Here is a 24619-nt window from a genome sequence, read left to right as displayed (position 1 = left end):
CATGTGAACAAATCTTTACCATAAATTCCCGCACAAAAAAGCAAAACAAAAAATTGTTCTTGTATTATATTAGAATTTATGGGAATATTTGCTCACATGGAATTCGAGATAATACCGATGGATAAGGCAATACATCCGAGTGTGGCTATTCATACAGTTGAAGTGACAAACCGTGATTGAACTACTGGCTGTTCGCAGACCTAGAAAAAATGGTCGCTGTTAAGAAATTTTTCTCGAATGAAGAGGTTATCGCTGAGACTGAGGTCTACTTTGAGGTAAAGGATAAATCGTTGTTGTTGTTGTAGCAGAAAAAACATGTACGGTGAGTGCTGCTGGAATGACATTCCTTGGCCGGATATATAGTAAATCCGGGTCGTTTCAGTAACTGTGAACCGACTATCGGGGGGAAATGGTAATCGGAAATCGTTCTCCGATGGTGGTATTGAAATGTTAGAGCGCCGCTGGAACGATTACGTTGTTCTCGATGGAAACTACGTTGAAGAATAAAGCTAATTTTGAACAATAAAAAAACGTGTTTTCTTCGTAACCCCGGGGTAGTGTTTTCCCTTTAGATTTTTCCATGCTGAGTTTATTTCTAGAGTTTTAGTAGTAACTTTCGTGGATTACACTTAGGGAATGCGGATTTGTTTTTCGTGGGTCCTGTGACCTTATCAATCCAGCGTTTCCTTGGCCTCCTTCATCTTGACGATATTGACGTCGCTGCTCGAACCAAAGACTGTTTGATACTCTCCGCATTTCTGTGAGGTCTTCGTCGGGTCATGTCCTCCAACGGATTAAAATCTGGACTTCCAAATGGCCAATCGTTCGGGGCTATCGGCTATGTACCCAGGAATATTGTTTTTTCGCCACTGCTGAGTGGTTTTTGCTTTATGGGCTCGGCCGGAATCTTGCTGGAGGACCCACGCTCTCTATTGCAGAGAGTACTGCTTCACCATGCCTTCTAAGACATCCTCCTGATACACTTTTGTCCCGGTATTAATCTCTTTTTCGCAGAAATGAAGAGATGTAATGCCTTTACAAGAAACTCCATCAGCAACGCTGAACCCTTGGAACAACATTTTTTGTTACAAGTTTTAGCACACATTTTGTTATTTTGCTTATTAAAAACTGGGCCAACAGTGAAAATTTTCACATCTGTGGCCGTTGACCGCGTGCCACCGAAGAAGCTGCTTGCATCTGTAGTCTAAATTATTTTCAAGCTCGTTGTTAAAAGATGACCAGTTGAGCGACGAAAGGCTTTCATGAGATCATCTCTAATTAGTCTGAACATGGATCTGGTAGATACATTGATTTCCCTGGATATGATTTTCTGCTTTCTAAGGGAATTTCTGCGAATTCTTTCTCGAACAACTTTTATGGTGCGAACCAGACCGCGCGAGGACACGCACTTATTTTTCTGTGTGCCACTTCAGACGTTTGGGAAAGACAATTAATCGTGCGGTAAACAAACATTCTCGAAATATTAAGTTTTTCCGCAATTTGTAAACCCCACTTGCACTTTTATCACACTTCTGTAATGCAATGCAATCACTGCACTGCGATTTTCCTTAGCTTATTTTTTCATTATACCGAATTATATTTTCTGTTTCGGTTGTACAACAAAAAGAACATTTTCATTTGCGTATTTATTTCTTCAAATGATATCCGTATTACATATACATATGCGATAATTTGCAATAGTCTAATTAGATACATACTAACTCTGAACTTCGATATTTCATTTATGTATGCATTTTTATGATTTAAATGTCGTTCAAAATATTTATTTTTGTGAATTTCAAAAATAGGTCGCCTCACCCGGCTACGTGCATTTTTGCATGCTTTGATTTTGAATGTTAGCACGATGAGTTTATTCAATGTTTTCTCCCCCAACTCTAAATAAGTAGAAATTAATGATTTTGTCTCCTTTGTAATTACGTTGGAAGGCGTTTCTAAGCTAAGCTTTGAAGCATTGCAAACTTTCTGTATACTTAACACATTAAACAGTATCTGTTTCCCTGGATATTTGTGTGAAAAAGCCTGTCTTTGGGAGACTCCCTCCACTTTAAATTAAAACATTATTTTTTTAATTTTTCTATATAGTACATATGGAATTTTAGGTTTGTCTTCATAGTTGGATTTGTGATTAGTTGTTGTCATGCTTTTTGTTTAAGAATACTCTCAGTGAAATTAAACAGTAAAGCACTTAACATGTTATATCCGTTACTCTGTTGTCTGGTTAATCATAGCTTATTTGATTTTTTTATTTTGAATGCACTTTTAATACGCCATTTATCAAAGACATTCTACAACGCGTGCCCGCCCGCCTCAAACTTCATATTTTAATGCAGATTTCTTTACATTATCCCGCATTTTTGTTTATACATTAAAGATATATGCTCTAAAGCAATTGTGAGTAAAATAATTCTCAAGTTAGATTCATATTTTACAAATTAAGAAAAAAAAAAATAGTTCTTGTCTATTTTTTTATGTAACTTTCTATAGAATTAATATTTAATAAAAATAAAAATAAAAAATTGCTAACATTTAATATGTATGTATGTTGAGTTTGTTCTCTACTATTCATCCTCCCTCATCATCTCATCAACGCTTTACTCATTCACTTGGCTTTTCCGCTTCATTGGCCGTTGATGGCGGTGCGTTTGCGTCTGCGCTTACTGTTGCTGCTGCTTCAGCAACTGGTGCTGCTGCTGGCTTATTATTGCTCTCATCAGGTGTGGGCTTTGCGGGTGTTGGAGTTATAGCTGGTGGCGATTGTGACGGTGCGGTTTCCAACGCTGGCTTTGTTGGTGCTGGTGCAGGTGCAGGCGCCGCCGCCTCCGTTGGCTGTATTTGCGGTTTCTCACTTGGTTCTGTTTGCTCCTTTTGTTTCTCTGGCTGGATTTCTGGTTTGTTTTCTTTCGGCTGCGGCACAGCGTGATCTTCCGTCACTTTTGTTGCGGTTGCAGGTTCCTTCTTTTGCGCTATGTCGGCATCTAGACTTTCTTCTTTATTTTTCGTTGTCTTACTTCTATTAGCATCATTCGCAACTGGTGTGGTTTTTGCTGCAGCTGCTGAAGCACCCTCTGGTTTGTAATCCTCCAACTCCAGATCCCAATCAGCTTCGGTGTCTTCAAACTTAGCGCCAACCGGCTTTGTGTTTTGCGTGCTCGTTTCTTCACGCAAATCGTCACGCGAGTTTCGACGGTTTCCGCCTCGTCCGCGGTCGCCTCGTTCATTATCGCGGTGATCACCGCGTTCAGGACGGTCGCGACCGCCACCTGGACCACCTCTTCGGTTACCACCGGGGCCACCTCGCCCATGCCACTCTTCGGGGCCATCTCGGTCACGGAACCGATTTCCACCTGGGCCACCACCACGTCGCTTGAACATGTTGCCATCATCGCCCTCTTCGTCGCTCCAGTTGCTCGGTGCGCCATGAGCCGGCGGTCCGCCACCGCGACCACCACCACGACCTCCACGGCCACCTCGACCGCCGCGGCCACCTGGCCCAGGTCCATCGCGATCAAATGGATTACGTGGATTGAAGAAGCCTGGATGCGGAAGAATTTTTAAATTGCGAATTAAAAAATTGATACAATTTAGCAGCAGGTGGTACAGTAATTGATATTTTCGGTGTATTTCGCGCCGTTTTAAAATATTTTACTTTAAATTCACACCCACCTTGTCTTCCAGGAGCTTGTCCTTGGCCCGGACCGCCAACAGGACCTCCATGGCCGCCACGTGGCATGAACATCGGGCCACCGCCTGGTCCACCCATGCGCTGATTGAACGCGTTCGGTGGAGGTATACGCATTTGCATAAGACTGGTTGGTTGATTAAATCGATTCTGCATATTAGGGTAGAAATCGCCGTTATGATTGCCACCACCGCCACGAGGTCCCCCTCCACGCGGTCCAGCACGGCCATCGAAATCTGGAACGAAAAAAAGTATTGTGTAAGGCAGTTTTTTATGAATAGGACACCCACTTAGTTTTTTTTCACAAACTTACCATTCATAAAATCTGGGCGATGTGGTGTATTGTTGATATCTAGCGGGGGTATATTCATTGGGCCACCCCCGCGTACCCCACGACCTCCTTCATTGAAATTAGGTGCTCCACCACCCATGTTGCCATCACTGAAATTGGGTGGCCCACCACCCATACCACCGTCATTGAATTTCGGCGGGCCACCCATACCGCCTTCATTAAAGTTGGGTGGTCCACCAATGCCGACCTCATTGAAATTAGACTGTCCGCCATTTTCGCGCCACCTTTTCGCAGCTTCAGCCAAGTCTACTTCTTCGCCACTACCACGCCCGCCCCAGCGGCTGCCACTGGCCGGCCCGCTACGCTCACGACCACGTTCACGACTAAACATATCCCCAGCGCTATTTTCGGGACCTGGTACACTGGGGCCACCAAACATTGGTGGTGGTTGGTTGAAGTTCATGGAGGGTGCACTAACTGGTGTTGGTATAGTAGCTGAACTGGGCCCATCATCCTCATCCATTTCAATATCCATTTGGTCGTCATTGGAGGATACACTACCAACCGCTGGTGGGGGCATACCACCTGCCATAGCGGCTGGAGGTGGATATTGACCAGGTGCACCTGGCGGTGGCATACCCATCGGCGGTCCCATGCCCGGCGGAGGTCCAGTGGTGCCAGCAACTTGTCCAGGTATGGGTGGAAAAGCTGGTGGCATAATGCCAGTTGGCATCATCATCGGATGTGGTGGTGGCATGCCGGGAACCATGTTCGGTGGCATTGGTATACCGGATATGGGCATTGGACCCATGGGACCGAGCATGCGCGGTGGACCGCCCATAGGGGGCGCCATCGGAAATTGAACGGCCATCATTGGCATTTTTGGTGGTGGACCACTAGTAGGGGGTGGGCCCGGCGGTGGTTGTGTGGTATCAATGCCAAACAACAATCCAGCATTTCCGGGCGCCGGTCCAGGCGGGGCGCCAGGAGGCATATTGGCGGCACTCTCTGAAGCTTTCTCCTTTAAACTCTTCATATGATTGATTTTGTCTTTTACCCACCCGGGCATCGAATCTTCATCGAACATGCCACCTTCTTCCAAGGTATCGAAATCCGTCTCATTATCCAGCTTTGTCCACGGGATATAGGTGACGCCTAACTCCAGATCCCAGAAGTCCTTCCACTCCTTGCTTTTAACTCCTTTGCCGGCAGCCCATGAGATAGTAATTGCGCGTCCCTGTAACTTGTGGTTTTTCAGACCTTGCATGGCTTTGTGCGCATCTTGACGCCTGTGCATAACGATAAATGCACAGCCGCGCGGTACAATCAAATCGATGCTCACGATATCGCCATAGGCGCCAAAAGTATCAGATAATTCCTCTTGATAGACCAGTTTCGACAGATGGCCCACCCACAGTGTGGTACTGCAGACTGCAATGAGCGAGAGAGAAGAGAAGGGAATTAGTATTGAAGTGAAAACATCGAAGCGAGTATAGAAACTATATTGTAGAGCCATAAATTAGAATATGGGCAATCTTGTTGTTGCTGAAGTGCGACGCTGTTTTTTTGATGTGTTGTTCGAAACAACCAACAATAAAAATTAATGGTTTTAATTGTTATATTTGGATTTTTTAAAGTATCGGCGCATGGAACAGATCCATAATTTCTCACACGAAGAGTATTTTTGGTTGATATCCCAACTACGGTTAAATTTTTCAACCATTTTCATTTACCACTCAATTTCCTCTCGACGCTGGCAATTCATTCCTAATTTTCACTAACCTCATTCGGTACAAAATTTTACATCCTGTCCTTCTAGTAAATATATCACTTTAATTTTCGAGTATATGGAGCTGATTGACATGTGAATTTTTTAGGGTTCATATAATGATGGTGGTCACTGTAGCTGAATGGGTTTCTGCGTTACTGCCAATCAATAGAGCCCGGATTTATAATCCACTGCAGGCATAAAAATCCCTTTCGCCAGGCATAAACATTGTTTTAATATTTTTTTTTTTGTAAAAAATTATTTGCCATTTAGGCGTGGCACTCCAAATTAAAGGAGGAGCTCGGCCAAACATGTAACAATTAATACTACATTTCTAAATAAATACTGTTTTCAATATAACAAATATATTGTCAATAAGGCTACTTATAACAAAACCCTAACTAAGCTTTTGTATAAAAACACATCATCTAGCAAATAAAACCTTTAAAGTACAGCTAAAGGCAACCATAGCTTCATACGGCAGCTAAGCAGTACCGTTCAGTTGCAATCTTACTGACACAAAAACCTCTAATTGAGTAAAGCACGTGGCATTCTCGTACGCAGAATCGATTGTCGTGGGTATGATGACCCAATCGTAGACGAAAAAGTCAAGTTTCTTCGGCAGATTAGGATGTTACCGACTGGCATAAGTGCCTTCTGTATAGTAGCCTAAATTGCTTCCTATACAGAATGGATCTCGACATGGTCTGTATATACAAGGTGGCGCAAAATCAATCATACAATTTTTGTACTAAATAAAAAAAAAAAATTTATTGCAGCTGTCTATAGTTCACAAGTGTATGAGTGATGTACAACATTTGTAAAAACTATAAATCTTTCGATAGGGTTATTAATTTTGCGCCACCTTGTTTATCTAAAGTCCTCTCGTGTATCCTCAAACCACAACTAATCTAACACTACTTTGCATCCGAGATATTTCTGTCTTAACATTTTGTTTTTGGAGTCTGTGGTGAAATGGCTGCGACGGCAATACTTAACAGGCTGGGTTTAGTATAGCTGCTATAACGTTAAGGACAATGGAAAATTATTTTTGCTATTGTAACGGTATAAAACATTCCACATACATGTTTGGGGAATACTGCTGAAGTGACAGTCCTTGACCGGATATAAATTCAGGTCCTTTCAGTCCCAGGAATATAATCGGATACAGGGTAATCTAGTAGTAGATCCCAGTCTTGCAATAAATAGCAGTAAGTTAAAGGAAACGCACACTTAGAATGGTAGAGCAGTAACTACCAGAACACCAACAAAGAAAGAGAACTTAAAAAATAAATAAATAATTGGCGCATACACTTTTGTTAGGTGTTTGGCCGAGCTCCTCCTCCTATTTGTGGTGTGCGTCTTGAAGTTGTTCTACAAAAGAGGGGACCTACAGTTTTAAGCTGACTCCGAACGGCAAATGGTTTTGTTTTATGAGGAGCTTTTTCATGGTAGAAATACACTTTTTTTTATGAGGAGCTTTTTCATGGCATAAATACAATGCCATTGCCTGCGGATGGCGCTATTAGAAAAAAGTTTCTATAATTTAATGCTTAATGCACGAAGATTCAAACCTATGCACGTCCGAATGGTAGTCACACTCCAACCCATTCGGCTACGGCGGCAGATGAAATAAATAAATGTACTATATTTATTTATGGAATCTCAAGGCAGAGTGCTGCAAAAAATTAACGACTGGCGGCGCGTTTTGTTAAACTCGGCTAAAAACGCGAAAATTAGATGCAGGTTTTATGCGTAACTTTACCCCTTTCATATTTATTTTTTCTTTTTTCTTAATCAAATTGTTAGCTGTTAAAACTATCATTTACCGTAAGGGGTATAGGGTAATTTTTGTTTACTGATTTTATGTCATCTATTTTCTATTCACTATTTGAAATACTCTTTTCGCTTCTAATAAATTATTCCTCCGATTACTTCTTATACACGAGTCACTTTGGTTTTCTAACGTCGCATCACAACCTCAAAATTCTTCTGTGAATTTTATAACTTTTTTTAATGTGCACATTTTCGACAGGCCCTTTTGACGACCTAAGTTTTAAGACTAGGATCGCCTACCTAAGCTGACCTAAAAATCCAAATTTTTAGTTTCTTAAATTTTGTGCATGAAATCATTCAATCAAAATATTGAATGTTGTTATTAACAGCTTTTTATTCTTCAATCACACTGTTGAAAATGACTTAATAAAAATTATTTATTGGACGGTAGACTCAGCTCATATTAGGTCAAAAATGTTTTATGCGTCACATTACATCTGTTCATGAAGCAAATAATTTGTGAAAATTTATACAAACTATCAAGTCTTGGTGTTCATGTATTCAAAAAAAAAAAACTTGCAAAGTATGGGAAAGTGAGAGAGCAAAATGGCATTTCATTTTGAGGGGAAGTTGCAAGTTTTTACTTGGAAGAATTCATAAGTGAGAAAAACAGCTGATCGCAAAGCAAAAATAAACACGAATTACAATTTGCGAATTGAGTCAAAGCTCCAAATTTAAATACTGATGATTAAAATGGGGAACGTAGATACATATTTCAGAAAAAACCCTAATCGAAAGCATTAAAGGTATCTTTTGGGTTTTTGGCTTGTTGTTATTAACTAATTTGGCGGTTGTTAGTAATATAGACGGAAGCCAGGAAAATATAAAGAAAACTCTGATTGCCAAAACAATGCAATTGTTAGTGGAGTGTTTTTCATCTGGCAACGATGATGAAATGAACAAATTATTGTAGTCAAAATAAAATCATGTGAAGCTAAGCTCGTTATTTTGCATTTTATGTATAATGCGAATAAAATATATATATTTTTTTAATTTAATACGGATGTAGCTCAGCCGAAAAAACTTTTTTATTTTTGTGATTTTCCATGCCAACAATTTAATCACCTCTTCGTAAAACTGGCAAATTATTACTGGGTTTGCGTTCATGCATTTTTTTTGATATTTTTCTCTTTGAGAGTGGATTCTCGAAAATTAAGGTGCTGGATAATTTTTACATGAACAGACCTATTATGTCAAAAACGTGTTATGCGTCACATTGTTATTAATATTATTTTACATTTATTATCGATAGTACAATAATCGATTTCTCACAGCCTATATATAACTCATTTTTCGATAACAAATTTTTGTAGTTGGGTATTTTTGGTTTTTAAATATGCGTTTTTCTGTTATTGTAAAATCATACGCCTATTTAGATTTTTATATATTTTTGGCTTAGTTTCGTTTTTTTTTTCTAACGCGTTAGTTTGTGAAATTTGCTCAAAAACGTAGATAAAACACTTATGTTATGAAGCTCTTGTGTTCAACACTTGATTTCGTATAAGTTTTTTTTCTTAAAACTTGTATTTAAATGTTTAGTTCGGGCACTATTTTCAATTTTTCACATACACACACGTCAGCCAACAACAAAGATGCCAAAAAGAGCTGAAAGAAACAAAAGGAAGTCATTAGTAAATATTGCGGAGCACTTGTTGCTTGTTTCTAAATATCGAAGTGAATGGTGTCGACAAGATTCGTAAGATGGAAAATGTTTCGGTCATATCTAACAAAGTTAATACTTTGACGTAATGGTTCGACCACAGAAGCAGAGGCTTTATAACCTCAAAAATAGCGAAACCAAGCAAAGTTGATTTTCACAATGCATTGTAGTATGAATAGTTTCGTCACATTATTCATTTTTAAATCCAGCATTGTTTAGATTAAACTTATGAATTGAAGAAACTTTGTGGATATATGCTACGCATTTGAAATTTGAATTACATGGAATTAGCCGCGTTGTTTGGTGTTTTCAAATGTGGTTTGTGAAAACTGTAATGTTTTCCCTAAACGTTTTGATCAAAAGATCGACAAATTCTTATTTTAACGATTTATGTGTCCAACAGGTTTTATTCCGGCGGCATTGAGTTTTAAGCTTCGCTAATTAAAAAAACTGCTCGTAGTTATATCCATTACATGCTTGAAGTTGTGTCGCCAGTCGCGAGCTTGTGGATGGAGTCATATTCAAAGTTAAGTCGACATTAAAAACTATAGCTTGCGATTTGGGATAAGATTCTATATGGCGAAGAGCCATAAAATAACGAAAACCGCATCGACGTCGCCAAAACCTAAAAAAACATAATTAGTAGTGCAAAACGTGGCTATATGCAAAATAAATTTCAATGTACATTTTATACATTTTGTGATATAATTAATAGTTTACCACTTAAATGCTCCTTTCGTATATCCGGCAGTCCCTTCCTACGGCGCTCACGCTCATGTTCCCGTTCCTTCTCCTTATCTCTGATGCTGCTACGCTCGTTGCGATCGCGATCACGTGATGTACGACGTCTATACGATCCGCGTGGTGAACGGCTGCGCGAACGAGAACGCGATCGCCGACGACGACCACGTTCACGAGAGCGCGAACGACTACGGCTACGGCTGCTGCGACGACGAGAAGGCTTGTAGCGATCACGATCGTGTGATGGCGATGGGCTGCGTGAATCGTTGCCATCCAAATTGATAACCTATGATTTGGAAGTAGGAGCGCAAAGTCAAGATATATATTTTTGTAAAAAAAAAAATAAAATTTGAGAAAACTAAAATGAAAGGAAGTAATGAGCAAAAGAAAAACAAGTTGAGATGAGGGAGATAGGTGGCAAAAAACGGAGTTGAAAGGAAAGGATTTACTTAGTTGAAGGATGATTGGCAATGTTAGTGGGTAAAACTAGATTTTGTATTGTATGAGATGGTAAAATACTGTGACTGGATGATTTTGCTGTTGGGTTTGATGAAATGTCGCATTTTGACGTAGTTGAAATAAATAGTTTATTTAAAAAAAACCGTTACTTCAATACGCTAGCCCTAAGAGCCCGGCTGTAAGGCGTCGTGGCATAGAGTGGTGTTGACGTGTGTCTATTTGATTCATTCGTGTATGTGTTTTTTACACACACGCATATATATACACATTGCTGTATTCATTTACGTTTTTTGAGCAAATTTCACGTTTTATTCCTCTTTTTAAAGCATTTAAAATAGTTGTTTTACATTTCGATTGATCTCTTAAATCTTTGCTTTTATAATTTTTTTAATTTAAAGTTAAACAAAAAATTGTGTAGTTAACTTACCAGCAGCTCGCTACGCAAACGTTGTTATACGTCTCACACCAAGTCCGGCGGAATTTCATCAGTGATAATCTTACCTTTTCAACGCTTACGCATGCGCATAAACCGTTGGATGGAAATTCCGACGCCAAACGGAGTCAAAGTCAATTCAATTCGAATTTTTTGTTTATATATAAAAGTAGGTACGTATGTAGGTGTACAATTATTATTATTATTTTTTTTTTTTTTTTGAATTTATAATCAAAATAACCACGTATGTATAATAGCAATTTGTCTGCCAATTCTTTAAATATTATCGGACTTTCTTCGTTCTTCTAAAACGGATACTTTTCTTTACATCGTATGGGTCGTGTGAATTCGTTAGCCCCGCAAGATATTTATTCGACTCGATTAGTAATTAACTGTGGTTTTAATTGCTTCACGCTTTTTTTTTTGTTCCTACGTAAAAGTAGTAAATGGAAATGGTGCTTAAGTTCGGTTAATAGCATTCGATTTGCGAGTGCTGCCCCCCCACTTTTCACGAAACTTTTTAGAGATATTTTTCAGTAGCCTTAATTGGATTTACTTTTGAAATTTTTAATAATTGTATGTTTTCAAGTTGTTGAGGGAATTGTTTTGAACATTTATTTTCTCACATTTTTTATGCTTTAGTATAACAACATCAGGTATTGGTGCTGATCAATCAATCGCTCGTGATCGCGTCAAATGTTTGATTCGTTTAATTTTAGTTTAATCAGCCGCACGTCAGCACAAGTAAAATGGAATATTTCATGCAATGCAACTAAGAGGCAATTCAATTTGAAATTATATACTAAATGTTAGTAACTTTTTTATAAGTAGAACCACGCTACAATTTTTCTCGAAAACTTAATTATTTCCGCTTGCATAAAATATTTCCATTTTATTGTGTCAAATGAAAGTTACGTAACGTAGTTAATTAAATAAAACATCTAAAACATTACAATAACATAAAATTATATATGTGTACGTAAATATTATATACCTCAATTTTTTGTTCCACCGATACGAATTCCACTTCTTTGTTGAACTCACTTGTTTCAGCGACAACGACATGCCCACCTTGCTGCGTCTAAATTACATGCATGGTAAAAATAAATGCAAAAAAGCGAAAAAAATAAGCAAAGTATATAAAAAATAGAATAATTCATATAGGCAACTATGTTAATAATCACCTTTAGAACATTTTGTAAATGTTTCTCAAATTCGACTTCCTGCAAACGCATTTCGTTCATTTTGTATTGCTGTTCCTCCTGCTGTTTCATTTTTTGGAAGTTTTGTAACGTTTGTAGTTGGCGCAAGACATTGGGATCATTGAGCAGCTGTTGAAGGTTGTTGTTCTAAAAAATATTCAAAATTAATATCAAGAAAAGCGTACAAAAAAAGTAAAAGTCATAAAAACACTAACAGGCAGCGAACGCAAAAAGGCAGATTTGGAAAGCATTTTTCAACAAAATGTTCAGGGTAAAAAAGAGAGCGAGGTAGGTAATGGTAATGTGCTACAAATAATAACTTATGGAAAAACGACTAAGGAATATTTCGCTACCAGCATACAGAAATACAAATTTGATAGATGTACAATAAGGACTAAGTAAAACTTATTAGAAATCAACAAAAATTTTGAGCAAAATATATTTGTTCCAATCGATGTTCAGATTACGAGAGCATAAAAAATCGGTAAAAAAAGAAAAAAAGTTAAAATAAACAAAAATTTTGTAAAGAAAAGTAAAACTGATTTCATAAAAATTCCAAAATAAGTTTCTAATTTAAAGTTGCACCGAACAATTTATGCATGTAAGAGTAGCTAATTTGGTGAGAAAATCATAATCGGCTATCATATGAAATGTAGTAGTTGGAATTACAAAATTTACATCGATCAGCTTTGATGTATGCTGCGGCGAGTTGTTGTCTATACCCTCATCGTCATCGATTATGACCTCATGTGTGCTTTTTGTATATTTCGCATACGATTCAGTGTGTTGCGACTTATTGCCACCTCCAGAGAGCGCACTGCTGCCGGCACCGCCATTTCCACTACTACTGACATTGCGACTGCTCCCAGCAGCGGCGCCGCTATCGATTAGACGTGCATATTCGTGTGCGTCTCGATCGGCGCGTGTATCCCGCATCTCACGTGACTCACGCATTTCACGTAGCTCTCGTGAATCACGCGCTTCACGCGGTTCACGCAGCTCACGCACATCTCGTGTCGTTTCACGCAGTTCACGTGATTCCCGCAATTCTCGTGACGGTTTGGCTGAGCTTACAGTCGTTGATGATGCACTATGACGTTTTAAATATTGCTGCATATGCTCCAGTTGGCGCAATGTACTATTATCAAGAACATTCTGAGCTTTCTCATGACTCATGGACTATATAGTTATTTGTTTGTTTGTTTCGTATGATTTGATTGGTAATAAGTTAGACAATTCGTTAGTATGCATGTTTATTGCGAAAAAGATAGAGCCACAGATTTAACAACGTTGTTAGTGTTGTTATTATTAACTTTTGTGAGACATAATGCGTAAGAAACGAAAATGCGATAACTTACCGATAAATCTGGCATTCCACCGTGTTTATCCTCGGAATTGTTGGATCCTGTTGCCATAGCAGCTGCACTCATATTGCTCATGTTTAACTCCATCGAAGTATTTGAAACATTCAGACCGTTTGCTGCGCCAGCTAAATTATCGCCTAAATTATTTCCGGAAACGCCTGGACCACCTGCACCAGGGGGTGGTAATTGATAAATTGGATGACTTGGATCGGCTAAATCGAAAATTGGCTGTATGACTTCAGGTGCAAAAACGTTGTTCTTTTGCCATAAATTAAGGACGCGTATAATGCGGCTTTTATCGTCGGGCGCACAACGAAATAGATTCGCAAATGTTTCCTTGATGTTGCGGGCAAAACGTGGAGCGAATACATCTTTGTCGGGACCGAATTGATGCCGTGACTGTCGTACGATCGAATCGATCACATACAGACCCGGAACCTTATATTCCGGTTTACATTTGAGTATGAACTTTTCGACACTCTGAACGACGTGCTTGTAGAACTTGATGGCACGCATCGCAGATTTGGTGATGGCGGCCATTTTGGCCTTTGAAATAGGCGGTTTCTGATCATAGAGGCTCGAAAGCTGTGAAATAACAAATTTATATTTTAATATAGTATTTTCAATTAAATTTTCGGGCCGAGACTCACAAAGAGCTGCAGCGCCATATGAAAATGTTGATGCTAATGCTTTCAATACCATAAATATAGAGAGCGTGTTACAATCAATCAATATAGCATAAAAAAATAACGAATTATTACTACGATGTTGTACCATTAGTTAATATTGAACACAATAGATTAAATACGTTTTAAAATGAGGACGGGACGCTTGATTTCGTACACTAAAAACGGAAGGAAGTTGGCAATATCTATACAAAATTTGTTTTTATAAATGACCAGGGCTCAAACAACGCAACGAAATTCAATTGATGTATTTCATACTTTGAAATGGGATCATAGACATGAAGTCTGCTCTGGTGCAATGTGATGTTATAAATATTTTGGAGAAGTTGCAGATAAAAATTCTTAATGCGCTTTGCAAATGAATACCACAGCAAACCGACATTGATATTGGAAAGGACCTCCAACTGGTGGTGAAACATGCAACACCCTTCTACCGATATCTGCTGAGACCAAATATTTGGGTGGTTACAATTCAATTGGAAGAGAGTCCGTACATGTATGAAGAATGTCGCTACAACAACAACAAAGGGACGGCAGCCGGTTCTACGTTACCGGAATAAGTCGGATTTTTCCTGACCAAGGGCTGCCACGCCAGTAAACTAGCCCTATCTGGTGAACCGTTTATCAGTTAACTTCAGTTGCGCTGCATAAGTACAAAAAGCATATGATGCCTAATCGCGCAAAACTCCTAAATGCATACATCAAATTACCGATACGCATTACAACGCAAATCGTTTATCGCCGAATTTTATTATGCAAAATATTGCAGTTGTACATATAAAAAAATTGCGTCGCTTAGGAAGACAGTCGTACAAATGATCAACAGAAAGGCTCATACACTATCTTCCACTTGGTCGGCGTCCAAGCTGACTGTTTGCGATTACACATGAACGTTACTTCTATCTTAGCTATAAGGTCATATTATCAATACCATATAAATACTATCAGTGTTATAAATAATTGGCTCGTCTGAGATTTTGTTACATCCACCATATTACTAATCTGCCGCATTCACCTATCACTTGCTTCGAACTTTGAAAATAGAGAACGTTAATGACGTTAATAATTGATACATTAACGTTCTCTGCTGAAAAACTCTCTAGAGGTCTGAAAAGAGTTATTGTGATAGTTATTCGCTAAGAATAACAAAAATATCTACACTGATAGAATATAATTTACCATAACTTGGTTTAGTGAAGTGTATCTAACGGAAATGCTTTTAAATTCTTAAGTGTGTCACCAAGCTTTTTAGACAGCCCCAATATGTGTATACTATGGCGAAAATTTTCAGAGAAAATAATTCCTCCATATAAGCACATAAAATCCGTTGGTCTATAGTAGTTAATTGGAATAAAAGATATGCCAAAAAGACGGCGCTAGGTCTGCCGCGCTACTCATGTACAACTAAATTTTATTTAGAATCGAAAGAAAAGCGAGTTAGCCGCGAATTCACAGAGATGTATAAAGAAATGTGATAGCGCTGCCTAGATACACGTTAGCTGAACTAAATTACATTGCAAAAACCATCGGTCAAGGCTTGCAAAGGCGTAGTCTTATTCACTTTTTCTTATGTTTTCTAATTTTTATGGATTTTTTTTGTTTTTTCACTTTTTGTATGCAGACAATTATTTCTTGAAAACGTTTTCCAAATTTTTCTGAGCCACTTACCTCATTATTGAAGGCGGCGACGTTTTCCATTTTGCACGAGCACTATACACCAAAGAGCTGTTGCCAATTTTTCTTTTTTGCCGTTCACTCAACGTTTTATATTCACTTCATAACACCCTTTGCACATATAAACTAAGCAACAGAATGTTCTTTATAAGCTTTTCACTTAGTTTCCGTAAAATGTTCACTAATTTTATGAATATTTTCACAAAAATTGCGATAATTCTCTCGCGTGGTTGCACTTATGGCAAAAATTCACACACGCACAAATTCAGGGAAACTGAAAAGCAAAATGGCGATTCTTCAATTTTCTTTCGATGACCGTTTTGACATTTGGTAATGAAATTTGGCTGCAGGTGGCGCCATCAATAAAAAGTTGTAGGTATGCATTTTGCATACGCTATTTCAGAAAAGTTCTCGGGTTATGTGCTCGTTAAATAGTTTGAGTTTGAAGATTAATAACTAGTGTTAAATGCAAAGTGTAAAAATGTGTTTTTTTATGAATTTTTAGTTAATATTGATGAAAATTATATTTTATTTTACTAAAATACATTTTGTAAAAATGTTATAATTTCAATATAACTTTACGTCAAGAAGATATAAGCGCCACCTAGCGCAAATTTGATTAACGAAATTACTTTTGTGGCGACAATGTTCATTTCGTGGATACATGAAAAATCCTCACGCTACGCAATAACGCATTGAACAACGTAAAAATTGTCAACAAATTTTATGAAAATGATAAACAACAATAACTGCCACATAAAAAATTAAAATAGTTGCTTATTTGGTGAAAAGTAATTCTCAACGTATGTTAAAATGGCGTTACGTAGATCTTTAGAAGAGTCCGATTTGGCATTAATTGCTCGAGTTAAGATGACACCTTCATTGTACGATCAACGAAATCCCGATTTTCGTCTTGCTTATCGGAAGGAGCAGGAATGGGAAACAGTTGGCGCCATGGTTGGCATGTCGGCCGTAGAGGCAAGGCGACGTTGGACCTGTTTGCGTGACCGCTATTCGCGTGAGTTGAAGCAATTGCGATTGCATCCGGAGAAAGAAGAGTATGTGAAAAATAGTTTTTTTCGGCAAATGGATTTTCTACGCAGATATATTCGAAGGCGAAGGTTAGTACGTACAATTCTTGCTCAATAGCCCTTTTTGCTATTACAACTTTTTAAACTCTAACGCCTTTATTAAATATTTTATTATTCCTCCTTTCAAAATTAGAAGTCGGCGACGCAATGGCTTTATGGAATATGAAAATAAAGGCGGAGATGAGCAGAAATCCAAAATCGAACATATTATACAGTTGCAGAATAAAGCAGAAGTAACCGAAGAGGAAGAGGAGGAGGATTATTGTTTAGAAAACTATAACGATGGGGAAACGAACTCATATCCGAGTAAAATAGATGAAAACACTTTGGAATCAGAGGATTTTCCAGAATTCGTAGACGGTAAGGCTATTTGTTCATATTGAAAATTTGAAAACTTTCTAAAATGATAACTCCTAGTGGATGCAGGCGAGGTATATGAAGAATGTGTAGAAACACCCGTTTCTGAGAGAAATATTAAAAGTCAACCACTCAGCCCCGCCAGCATCGACGTAAGTGCAAATCAATTAAATTGCACTATTACACCTACAGTTCTGCCGCAGCATAATCCTAACGGCGCGTTATATACGATATCAACAAGACAAGCGCACCAACACCAGTCATCTTCGGCAGATATTGTCACTGTGCCGCAACACAAACAAAACCAGCATTTGCATACTAATGCACAACAATCTCAGATTCAGAGCCAGCTCCATCCCAATGCATCTGGGAATGTACGAGTTGTAGAAACTGAAGATGATCTTTTTGGCAAATCGATAGCTGTATACCTGAAGCAATTGTCTCGTCGCCACAAGATTAAGGCACAAGTAGAAATGTTTCAAATACTTGAAAAGTATATAGAATTGGAAGAAAGTGCTAATGTGGCAACATCGAACAAAATTAATTGAAATACCAATTAAATAACTTGCCTTTTTTTGTTGATTGAGGAAATTTGAAATATATAGATGTAAATACGTTTGAAATCAAGTTTTTAAAATACCGTGCACTCGCGGTACCTAAACGTTGTTTTAAGGCAAGTTATTACATTCTACACACCTTTTTGTTGTATTTAATGTAATTAAGTTAGAATTAAGTAAAAACGTAAGCATAGTTTAAGGTAAATAAAATATTATGTGCGTAGAACTTGCCTCTATCTGTTCCAATGTCTATTAGTTGTTATTGTGTCGAGCGAAAGTATTGCCGGACTAATACTTACCATTCCACGCATTGTTACCAAACTTTATTGGAACTTTTTTTTTAAATGATTTTCAAAAATTTTATCATAGAGCTCTGGGGGTCTACTCTGTTACGTTCTAATACTTTATTAAAAATGAAAATAAAAAATAAGTGAAAGAACTTTAATATGCATGAAATATATGTAAACATTAGGATGTTCGAAGATGTGGTTTAAGAGGGAATAAAAATAAGTGTTTAATATAGTGCAAGACTTCTTTAGATGTTGGTCGTATGCTTGTTACGCTTGGGTGTATCTTTGATGGGTAAGAGCTTAATCTGTTATTATATGCACAATTTGCTTAAGTGCACGCATATTTTTTAGCTTTGAGAAACAATAATTGTTAATGCCATCTTATAGTGGGCACCGTAGACGAATGGCTTTGTGCGTGGCTACCATTCCGCTGGACCCGAGTACAAAGCGGACTATGGGTATGTTAGAAAGCCCCTTTCCAATACCGATGCGCCTCGGCAGGTAATGACAAGCTTTATGGTGTATTTCAGTCGGTGACGACATAAAACTAATGACGGTAGGTAATTTTGAAAAATGTGAATTTCTTCAGATTCCAACTATTTGTTTGTTTTTGATCCTTGCTTCGGAACTGATCGATATGTAGTATTAAAACCCATAGCTTAATAATGGACGTAGCACATCATTTCAATTATAAACACGAATTTGTTCGTATTAAATGTCACTAGAAACTTAATAAGCATGGAACATATTTTAGTGCAACGTTTCCAACAGATGAAAGTTCGAATAATTTTTTACAGTACTTCCGTTTGGTTTTGTGGCCGTAGAATATTGCTGCTGGATGGTATAGAATGTCGCCGTAGTGAAATTGACAACAGCTAAAAAAAAAGCGTAAATAAGAAATAAAACACATAGATACAAGTTATATGTTTTTAAGAGTAAACAATGCAGTCAACAAGAAATAACCTTATATAATATTATAATGTAGCATTAACACAAAGCCTGTGACGTTACGCTTTCCAATTATCTATGATTTTTCACGCTTCTCTATATCTTCCAATGCCTTTAACATTTCCTTATCCCGTTTTTGTTGCACCTCCCTTATCGCCTTTTGTATTTCTTCGCGATGACCCAAACTCTCAGGCGGGTATAGTTCACGCTTCGTCTTCGTTACCCATTCTTCAAAGTAAGTCGGCTGGTTGAAAATGTGGAACATTGCAACGGGGAAGGCCATATAAAGTGTCATCTTGAATACTTCCAGTCGCCAGCCGCCCATTTTCAATTGTATTTCACTTATGCAAAGAAATCTATATGCCGGTTAAATTAATCGAAATTATATGAAATTTACGTTCACCCAAGAAAATCAATTCATCAGCTGTTTTGTTAATTCACAAATATTTTGGGAAATATTTTAAATCGCGGTACTGCCACCTGTACTAAATTATTCGGGATATTTGTTTTCCCAGATAGTTTAATAAATGTTTGAGCAAAACTGTTGAAATATAAAAAACAATTTTGATCCGATTAAACGATGCTTTACTTGACGGCAGCAATGGAGGTTTTAATTGAGTTTTTATGCATTTCCCCCTTTTTATTGTTAATATGAAGTGAAACAAAAAAAAATTCTGTGTGACACAAAACGGTCATAATGGTGCTCACACTCACCAATGTAAACGGACGTCAGCTGAGACGAATAAATTAATGAGAGCCCCTATGTAAATGAAAAATCATCACCGTTCCCTTCCGTAGTATCGCAGATTTTATTGTAGGAATTTGGAAATTTCCGTAGAATCATGTCAGCTGATTGCTCTCTCCCCACACAGTGCACAGTGGTCCGGCGGCCGGACAAAATTCAATTTTTCAACATTTTTGAAATAAAAATTTGATAATGCAGATGTTTTCTTAAATATTCAAGGCAGATTTCCTGAAAATATTACTTAATTTTAAACATTTTTCATTGTAGTTTTTTGACTTTAAACATGAAATTGTATGCAAATCGTATTTCATACAAGAGTTTCATTTTCCTGTCTGCAAATAAATATTACCATTTGATTGTTAACCAAATATTGAAAAAAAGAAGATAATTGAATATATTAACGGAAACAGTAATAATTCTCTTAAGTTGTGGTACAAAATCCAATTTTTTTTTTTTTGGAATTTCAAAATTTTTCGAAAATTTTTTTTTTAAAGATCATTTTTTCGAGTGGTCCACACCGGTCCACTTGAAATCAACATGAGTGATGTAGCCACATATTTCAGCTATGATCTCAAACTGAAAGCTGTTGCGCAAAGTTGCGCAAATTAAAAATAATGTAGCTTTTGTGCATTTACCCACAGGCAAAACGTTACATATGGCTTATGCAATTTTGTGTAAAAGACAGAAAAAGACATCACAGACCCCATCAGCATTAAGAGACAACTAAAAAAAAAAAATTTATTATAAAAACAAAATTTTTGTTTAATATTATTACAATATTAATATGATATACATATGTATGTATATACATATAACATTATATACAATAAAATTATTATGACAGATTTATTAAATGCTTTGCTTTGTTCATCAGATGTAGTTATAATATCAAAAACTAAGGTTCCGAAAAACAAGCCAAAACCATTTTCAAAAAAGGTTCTTGCGCTTTTAAATTTGAAAAATGATCCAGCCTCAGAAAACAGCTCATCAGAAACCAAGGATTCTGAATCATAAAAAAAATTAAAAATGAAAAACAAAAAAACAAAAAAACAACTAAATATCCGAAAAAAATTTAAAAACTAAAACAAAAAAAAATTAAAAAATTAAAAAAAAAAAAAATTAAAAATTAAAACTAAAAAAAAATTTAAAAATTAAAAAAAAAAATAAAAAAATTTAATAACAAAAAAAATGAGGAGAGAATAACCTTACCGTAAACCTCCACGTGGTACTCTCTGCGATCGTGAAAAATGTAAAAATGAACTCACCAGCTAATTACGGAAGTAAAAATGTATTTATAGTATTCAATGAATTTAAAATTTGCTAAAACTAAGGTCAGATTCATCATCATTGATCCTTAAAACCCCTAAATATATATTTTCAGCTTAATTAAATGAGTTTTTGAATTTTGTCCGCCAACGCCTTCTGGTCGGACCACTGTGCAGTGTTGCGAAACAGTGCATTTCGCAATCATTTAGAAAATAAACTTAAAAATATAATAATTTTTATTAAAATAACTTAAAAACAATGTTGAATAATTTTTATAATTTAATTAAAGATAAATGAATTACTTGCGTTTGTTGGTTTTTGGCTTTGGTTTATTATACAATGGAAAATTGTAACTTTTAATGCGGATGTGTATAAAAGTATTTATGCAAAAATATGAACAGCAACATTGTGTGGATACAACCAAACACAGACTCACACAAAGCGATGCATTGTATAAATCTGTAACCAAATGAAAGCATCTATTTTCTACGAACACAAGTTTTGCTCAATCTTGTGTATCTCACGGGCAACACACAGGGACCACGATAACGTCGGTGAGTACGGGTACCATAACACAAAACATTTGAAAGAAAAAAAAAAGAAATTAAATAAAACTACAATTTATTTACGTAAGTTCTCTGAAGTTGCATAGCCGCCATTTTTATTACTGTTGAACATCTGCGTGGCATTAAATCGATAGGGACTCTGATAGAGAGAGATACGCTTTCATGCCTATTGAAATGTGTTCCATAAATCTTTTGTATTTAATTCTGCCATAGGCAATATTTGCCATATTTTTTATAGGATTTTCTATGGTGTTATGCAATTACCCTCATGAAAAGGAAAAAAAAAATACCAGTCTAACGGTTAGACGCGATAGAAGTGAAGCCTTCCGTAAAACAAACTGAGAGAGAATGAGACGAAAGCAGCATTAGGAGCGGGATAATTATAGGTTCATTATAATATTGCTATAAAGTTCATCATTATTCATCCTCAATGTTTTCAATTTCAACAAATGATACGAGTGGCTTATGATAGCTAAATTATGATACAAATGCTTTGGTTTCGATGTTGTCAACATATCTTTGAAGTACCGTGTCAATTGTTGTTTTTTCTGTCGATATTCACGACACTTTTCTGCATTATTTTTCGCCATAATTGCGGTAAATATTTAAAAATGAAAATATTTACGAATATAAAAATACGGACGCAATACAGCACACACGGTTGCTATTATGAGCGTCGTAGTGCGTATATTACACAGACGTACTAACATACACACAAACATTCGTAGGACGCTTGGTCTCAGCAAGTATTAGGTAGTGTAGTATAGGTATACATAATGCCTTCTCGTCTCACATACGTACTAGCATACATACAAACATACATACGTATGATGTTTGAACTAAACACCAAAGCAAGTAATAGGCAAAGTAGTATACATACTACAATACTTACTATACTAGCGTGGCTCAGCAGTACGCAGCCACACACATATACGTATATCAACATATAACGCTTCGTAGTGTCGCTTTTTCGTTTCATCGAGTCTCAAATCACTCCCAACGATTCTAAAGAAGTTTTCACTTCAAAAACACGAAGGTTTTTCCTGCATAATATTAAAAGTCATTTTTTCAAATCAACGAAAGATAATTTTTTGTACGGCAAAGATGCAGATTGTCAAGTAATGGGCCTAAAATACTTTCCTGAGAACTGCCAGAAGAAGCAATAAAATATGTAGAAGAGGTGCCATCAGGGCTGACAATATATCGCATATTTAAGGAATAGCATTTAATTCATTGGAGAAAAACTGAATGAGCTCCCCACCAAGCTAATTTACTATTTGAAATAGCAAGTCAGTAGAGGCCAACCGAGGGCTAATAATAGATAACTTTCCAACCGTCGACGAATGTTCAAGAGGCAAGTGATATGTTAAAACCAATACGTAATGGTAGATCAAAGCGGGAATATTCTTAAATGAAAATGCAAAAATCAGTTTTAAATTATGGTTTGAGCTTGGCGCTCCCTTAAGAGAAATCATCAGATGACAAAGTCAGAGAGTGAAAATTGAAGAAAAATATTAGCAATATCAGACTAGCAAAATTATCTCGATTGCAGAATTAACAATAACACTTTGTAATTAATTTTTTTTTTCATAAAAATATGCCTACAATTCCATTAAAAACTAAAAACTATTTAAATTTTCGTGCAATACTCCAATAGGGCAACTCTGTGTCTTGTGTTTGCATCTGGGAAATTTTCTAATAAATGTGTCTTAAGCTAAATACACACCAGGCAACCGTTGAAGCAACGGTTGCAGCAACGTGTTGCCTTTGTTTAAGAAACACGTTGCGACCGTTGCTTCAATCTCAGTATTGTGTATAACTGTGGTGCAGGAAAGGTACAAGCGGAAGATACGTAAAATTACTTCTCTTATTGTAATTGACGAACTTTTGTACGAAAATGAGGAAGAAGAGATGCAACAAAAGAAGAGAAAAAAATCTGGTCCAAAAATTGGCGTTTAAAAAAATCGAATTCTCGAACGAGAGGCTGCTGAAACAACTGAAGGAAAATGAGCCAGCGGACTATGAAAATTACATGAGGATGGACGAAGCCCTGTTTAGAAAATTGTTGGACTTCGTAAAGGCCAAAATAACGAAACAAGATACCATAATGAGAGAGGCAATATCAGCAGAAATTAGACTGGCAATAACTTTGCGGTATCTTGCAACAGGAAACGCTTTTGCGGACTTGAAATTTTTATAAAATTGATAAAAATTGTATTCATTTTTTAATTGTTCGTATGCTTTTTTTCTAAAATTTTTATTTTTATATTTTTCACTACTTATATCACACAGCTCTCTCAAATTTTTATATTCGTTAATAAAATTAACATAATTTTCATTATTTTCAATTGCCATTTTTTCCTTTTTCACTTTATTTTACTCCGCATGAACCTTCTTCTTCGCTTGTTTTCAACGAACTGAACGAGTAAAAGCAGTAAACAATGATACACACGAAGCAACGGTTGCAGCAACCTATCCCAAAAATCAAATTTATTTGATATTTTAGGCAACGGTTGCAGCAACACGAAAATCAATTGGCAACACAGCTACACACGAGGCAACGGTTGCTTCAACATTGCCGAGTTGCTGCAACGGTTGCCTGGTGTGAATTTAGCTTTATGATACGTTTGCACTAAAGCCAACTGGGTTTGCATGTTTTGGGTTTGAGAGAATTATCAACTGTTTCCACGGCGTGTCTGATGGAAATTATGTTTAATAGGTCTGTCACAATGTGCCTGCGCATTTGACTAACGTGACCTGTACAACGTACCGTGGTGCCACAATGAAATTTTACAGGACAACTTGATTAAGTCTAACGTTATCGCTACTCTTTCAAGCTTTTAGCGCAAAGATAAGGGAGCATTTGAATTTACTCAATTCATTTAACTTCCATATATATTTTCTGCATTTAATTTGATATAACCAAATTTTCATGGATGAAAATTTGTGCGAAACAAAATTGTTCCTCTTTAAACAGTTGTCGT

The 24619-nt window shown here is 36.9% G+C and overlaps 3 protein-coding genes across 5 annotated transcripts; 1 reads left to right on the top strand and 2 right to left on the bottom strand.

Annotated features, from left to right (window-relative positions):
- Positions 1–1631: 1631 nt before the first annotated feature.
- Positions 1632–16079, bottom strand: LOC129243779 (SR-related and CTD-associated factor 4). Of its 2 annotated transcripts, XM_054881076.1 has the most exons (9): positions 15810–16079; positions 13450–14040; positions 12770–13270; positions 12074–12238; positions 11884–11970; positions 9977–10283; positions 4014–5423; positions 3685–3936; positions 1632–3554 (listed from the first exon to the last, which is right to left on the bottom strand). In XM_054881076.1, the coding sequence occupies exons 1-9, from the start codon at positions 15837–15839 to the stop codon at positions 2617–2619; spliced, it is 4281 nt and encodes a 1426-aa protein (XP_054737051.1). In that variant the 5' UTR covers positions 15840–16079; the 3' UTR covers positions 1632–2616. The 2 variants fall into 2 exon arrangements, with proteins under 2 accessions (XP_054737051.1, XP_054737052.1); XM_054881077.1 differs by lacking the exon at positions 12770–13270.
- Positions 16080–16461: 382 nt separating this feature from the next.
- On the top strand, positions 16462–18348 carry LOC129245616 (uncharacterized). 2 transcript variants are annotated; one of them, XM_054883890.1, is made up of 3 exons: positions 16462–16936; positions 17040–17266; positions 17333–18348. In XM_054883890.1, the coding sequence occupies exons 1-3, from the start codon at positions 16629–16631 to the stop codon at positions 17809–17811; spliced, it is 1014 nt and encodes a 337-aa protein (XP_054739865.1). In that variant the 5' UTR covers positions 16462–16628; the 3' UTR covers positions 17812–18348. The 2 variants fall into 2 exon arrangements, with proteins under 2 accessions (XP_054739865.1, XP_054739864.1); XM_054883889.1 differs by having other exon boundaries at positions 17324–18348.
- Positions 18349–19035: 687 nt separating this feature from the next.
- Positions 19036–19509, bottom strand: LOC129245615 (protein PET100 homolog, mitochondrial). The gene has a single exon (XM_054883888.1). The coding sequence runs from the start codon at positions 19381–19383 to the stop codon at positions 19135–19137; it is 249 nt and encodes an 82-aa protein (XP_054739863.1). The 5' UTR covers positions 19384–19509; the 3' UTR covers positions 19036–19134.
- Between the last annotated feature and the right edge of the window lie 5110 nt (positions 19510–24619).

Source organism: Anastrepha obliqua, chromosome 4, assembly GCF_027943255.1.
Source record: "Anastrepha obliqua isolate idAnaObli1 chromosome 4, idAnaObli1_1.0, whole genome shotgun sequence".
In the NCBI taxonomy this organism is placed as follows: Eukaryota; Metazoa; Arthropoda; class Insecta; order Diptera; family Tephritidae; genus Anastrepha; species Anastrepha obliqua.
This window is presented reverse-complemented; position numbering and strand designations above follow the sequence as displayed.

Excerpts from the sequence above, each read along its gene's own strand:
- LOC129243779 (XM_054881076.1), bottom strand. The coding sequence starts at position 15,839 with ATGGAAAACGTCGCCGCCTTCAATAATGAG. Across the intron at positions 14,041-15,809 it reads TCGCCGCCTTCAATAATGAG|CTTTCGAGCCTCTATGATCA; the intron begins GTAAGTGGCTCA and ends GTTATTTCACAG. Across the intron at positions 5,424-9,976 it reads ACGAAAGGAGCATTTAAGTG|TCTGCAGTACCACACTGTGG; the intron begins GTAAACTATTAA and ends CGCTCATTGCAG.
- LOC129245616 (XM_054883889.1), top strand. The coding sequence starts at position 16,629 with ATGGCGTTACGTAGATCTTTAGAAGAGTCCGATTTGGCATTAATTGCT. Across the intron at positions 16,937-17,039 it reads AGATATATTCGAAGGCGAAG|AAGTCGGCGACGCAATGGCT; the intron begins GTTAGTACGTAC and ends TTTCAAAATTAG. Across the intron at positions 17,267-17,323 it reads TTTTCCAGAATTCGTAGACG|TGGATGCAGGCGAGGTATAT; the intron begins GTAAGGCTATTT and ends GATAACTCCTAG.
- LOC129245615 (XM_054883888.1), bottom strand. The coding sequence starts at position 19,383 with ATGGGCGGCTGGCGACTGGAAGTATTCAAGATGACACTTTATATGGCC.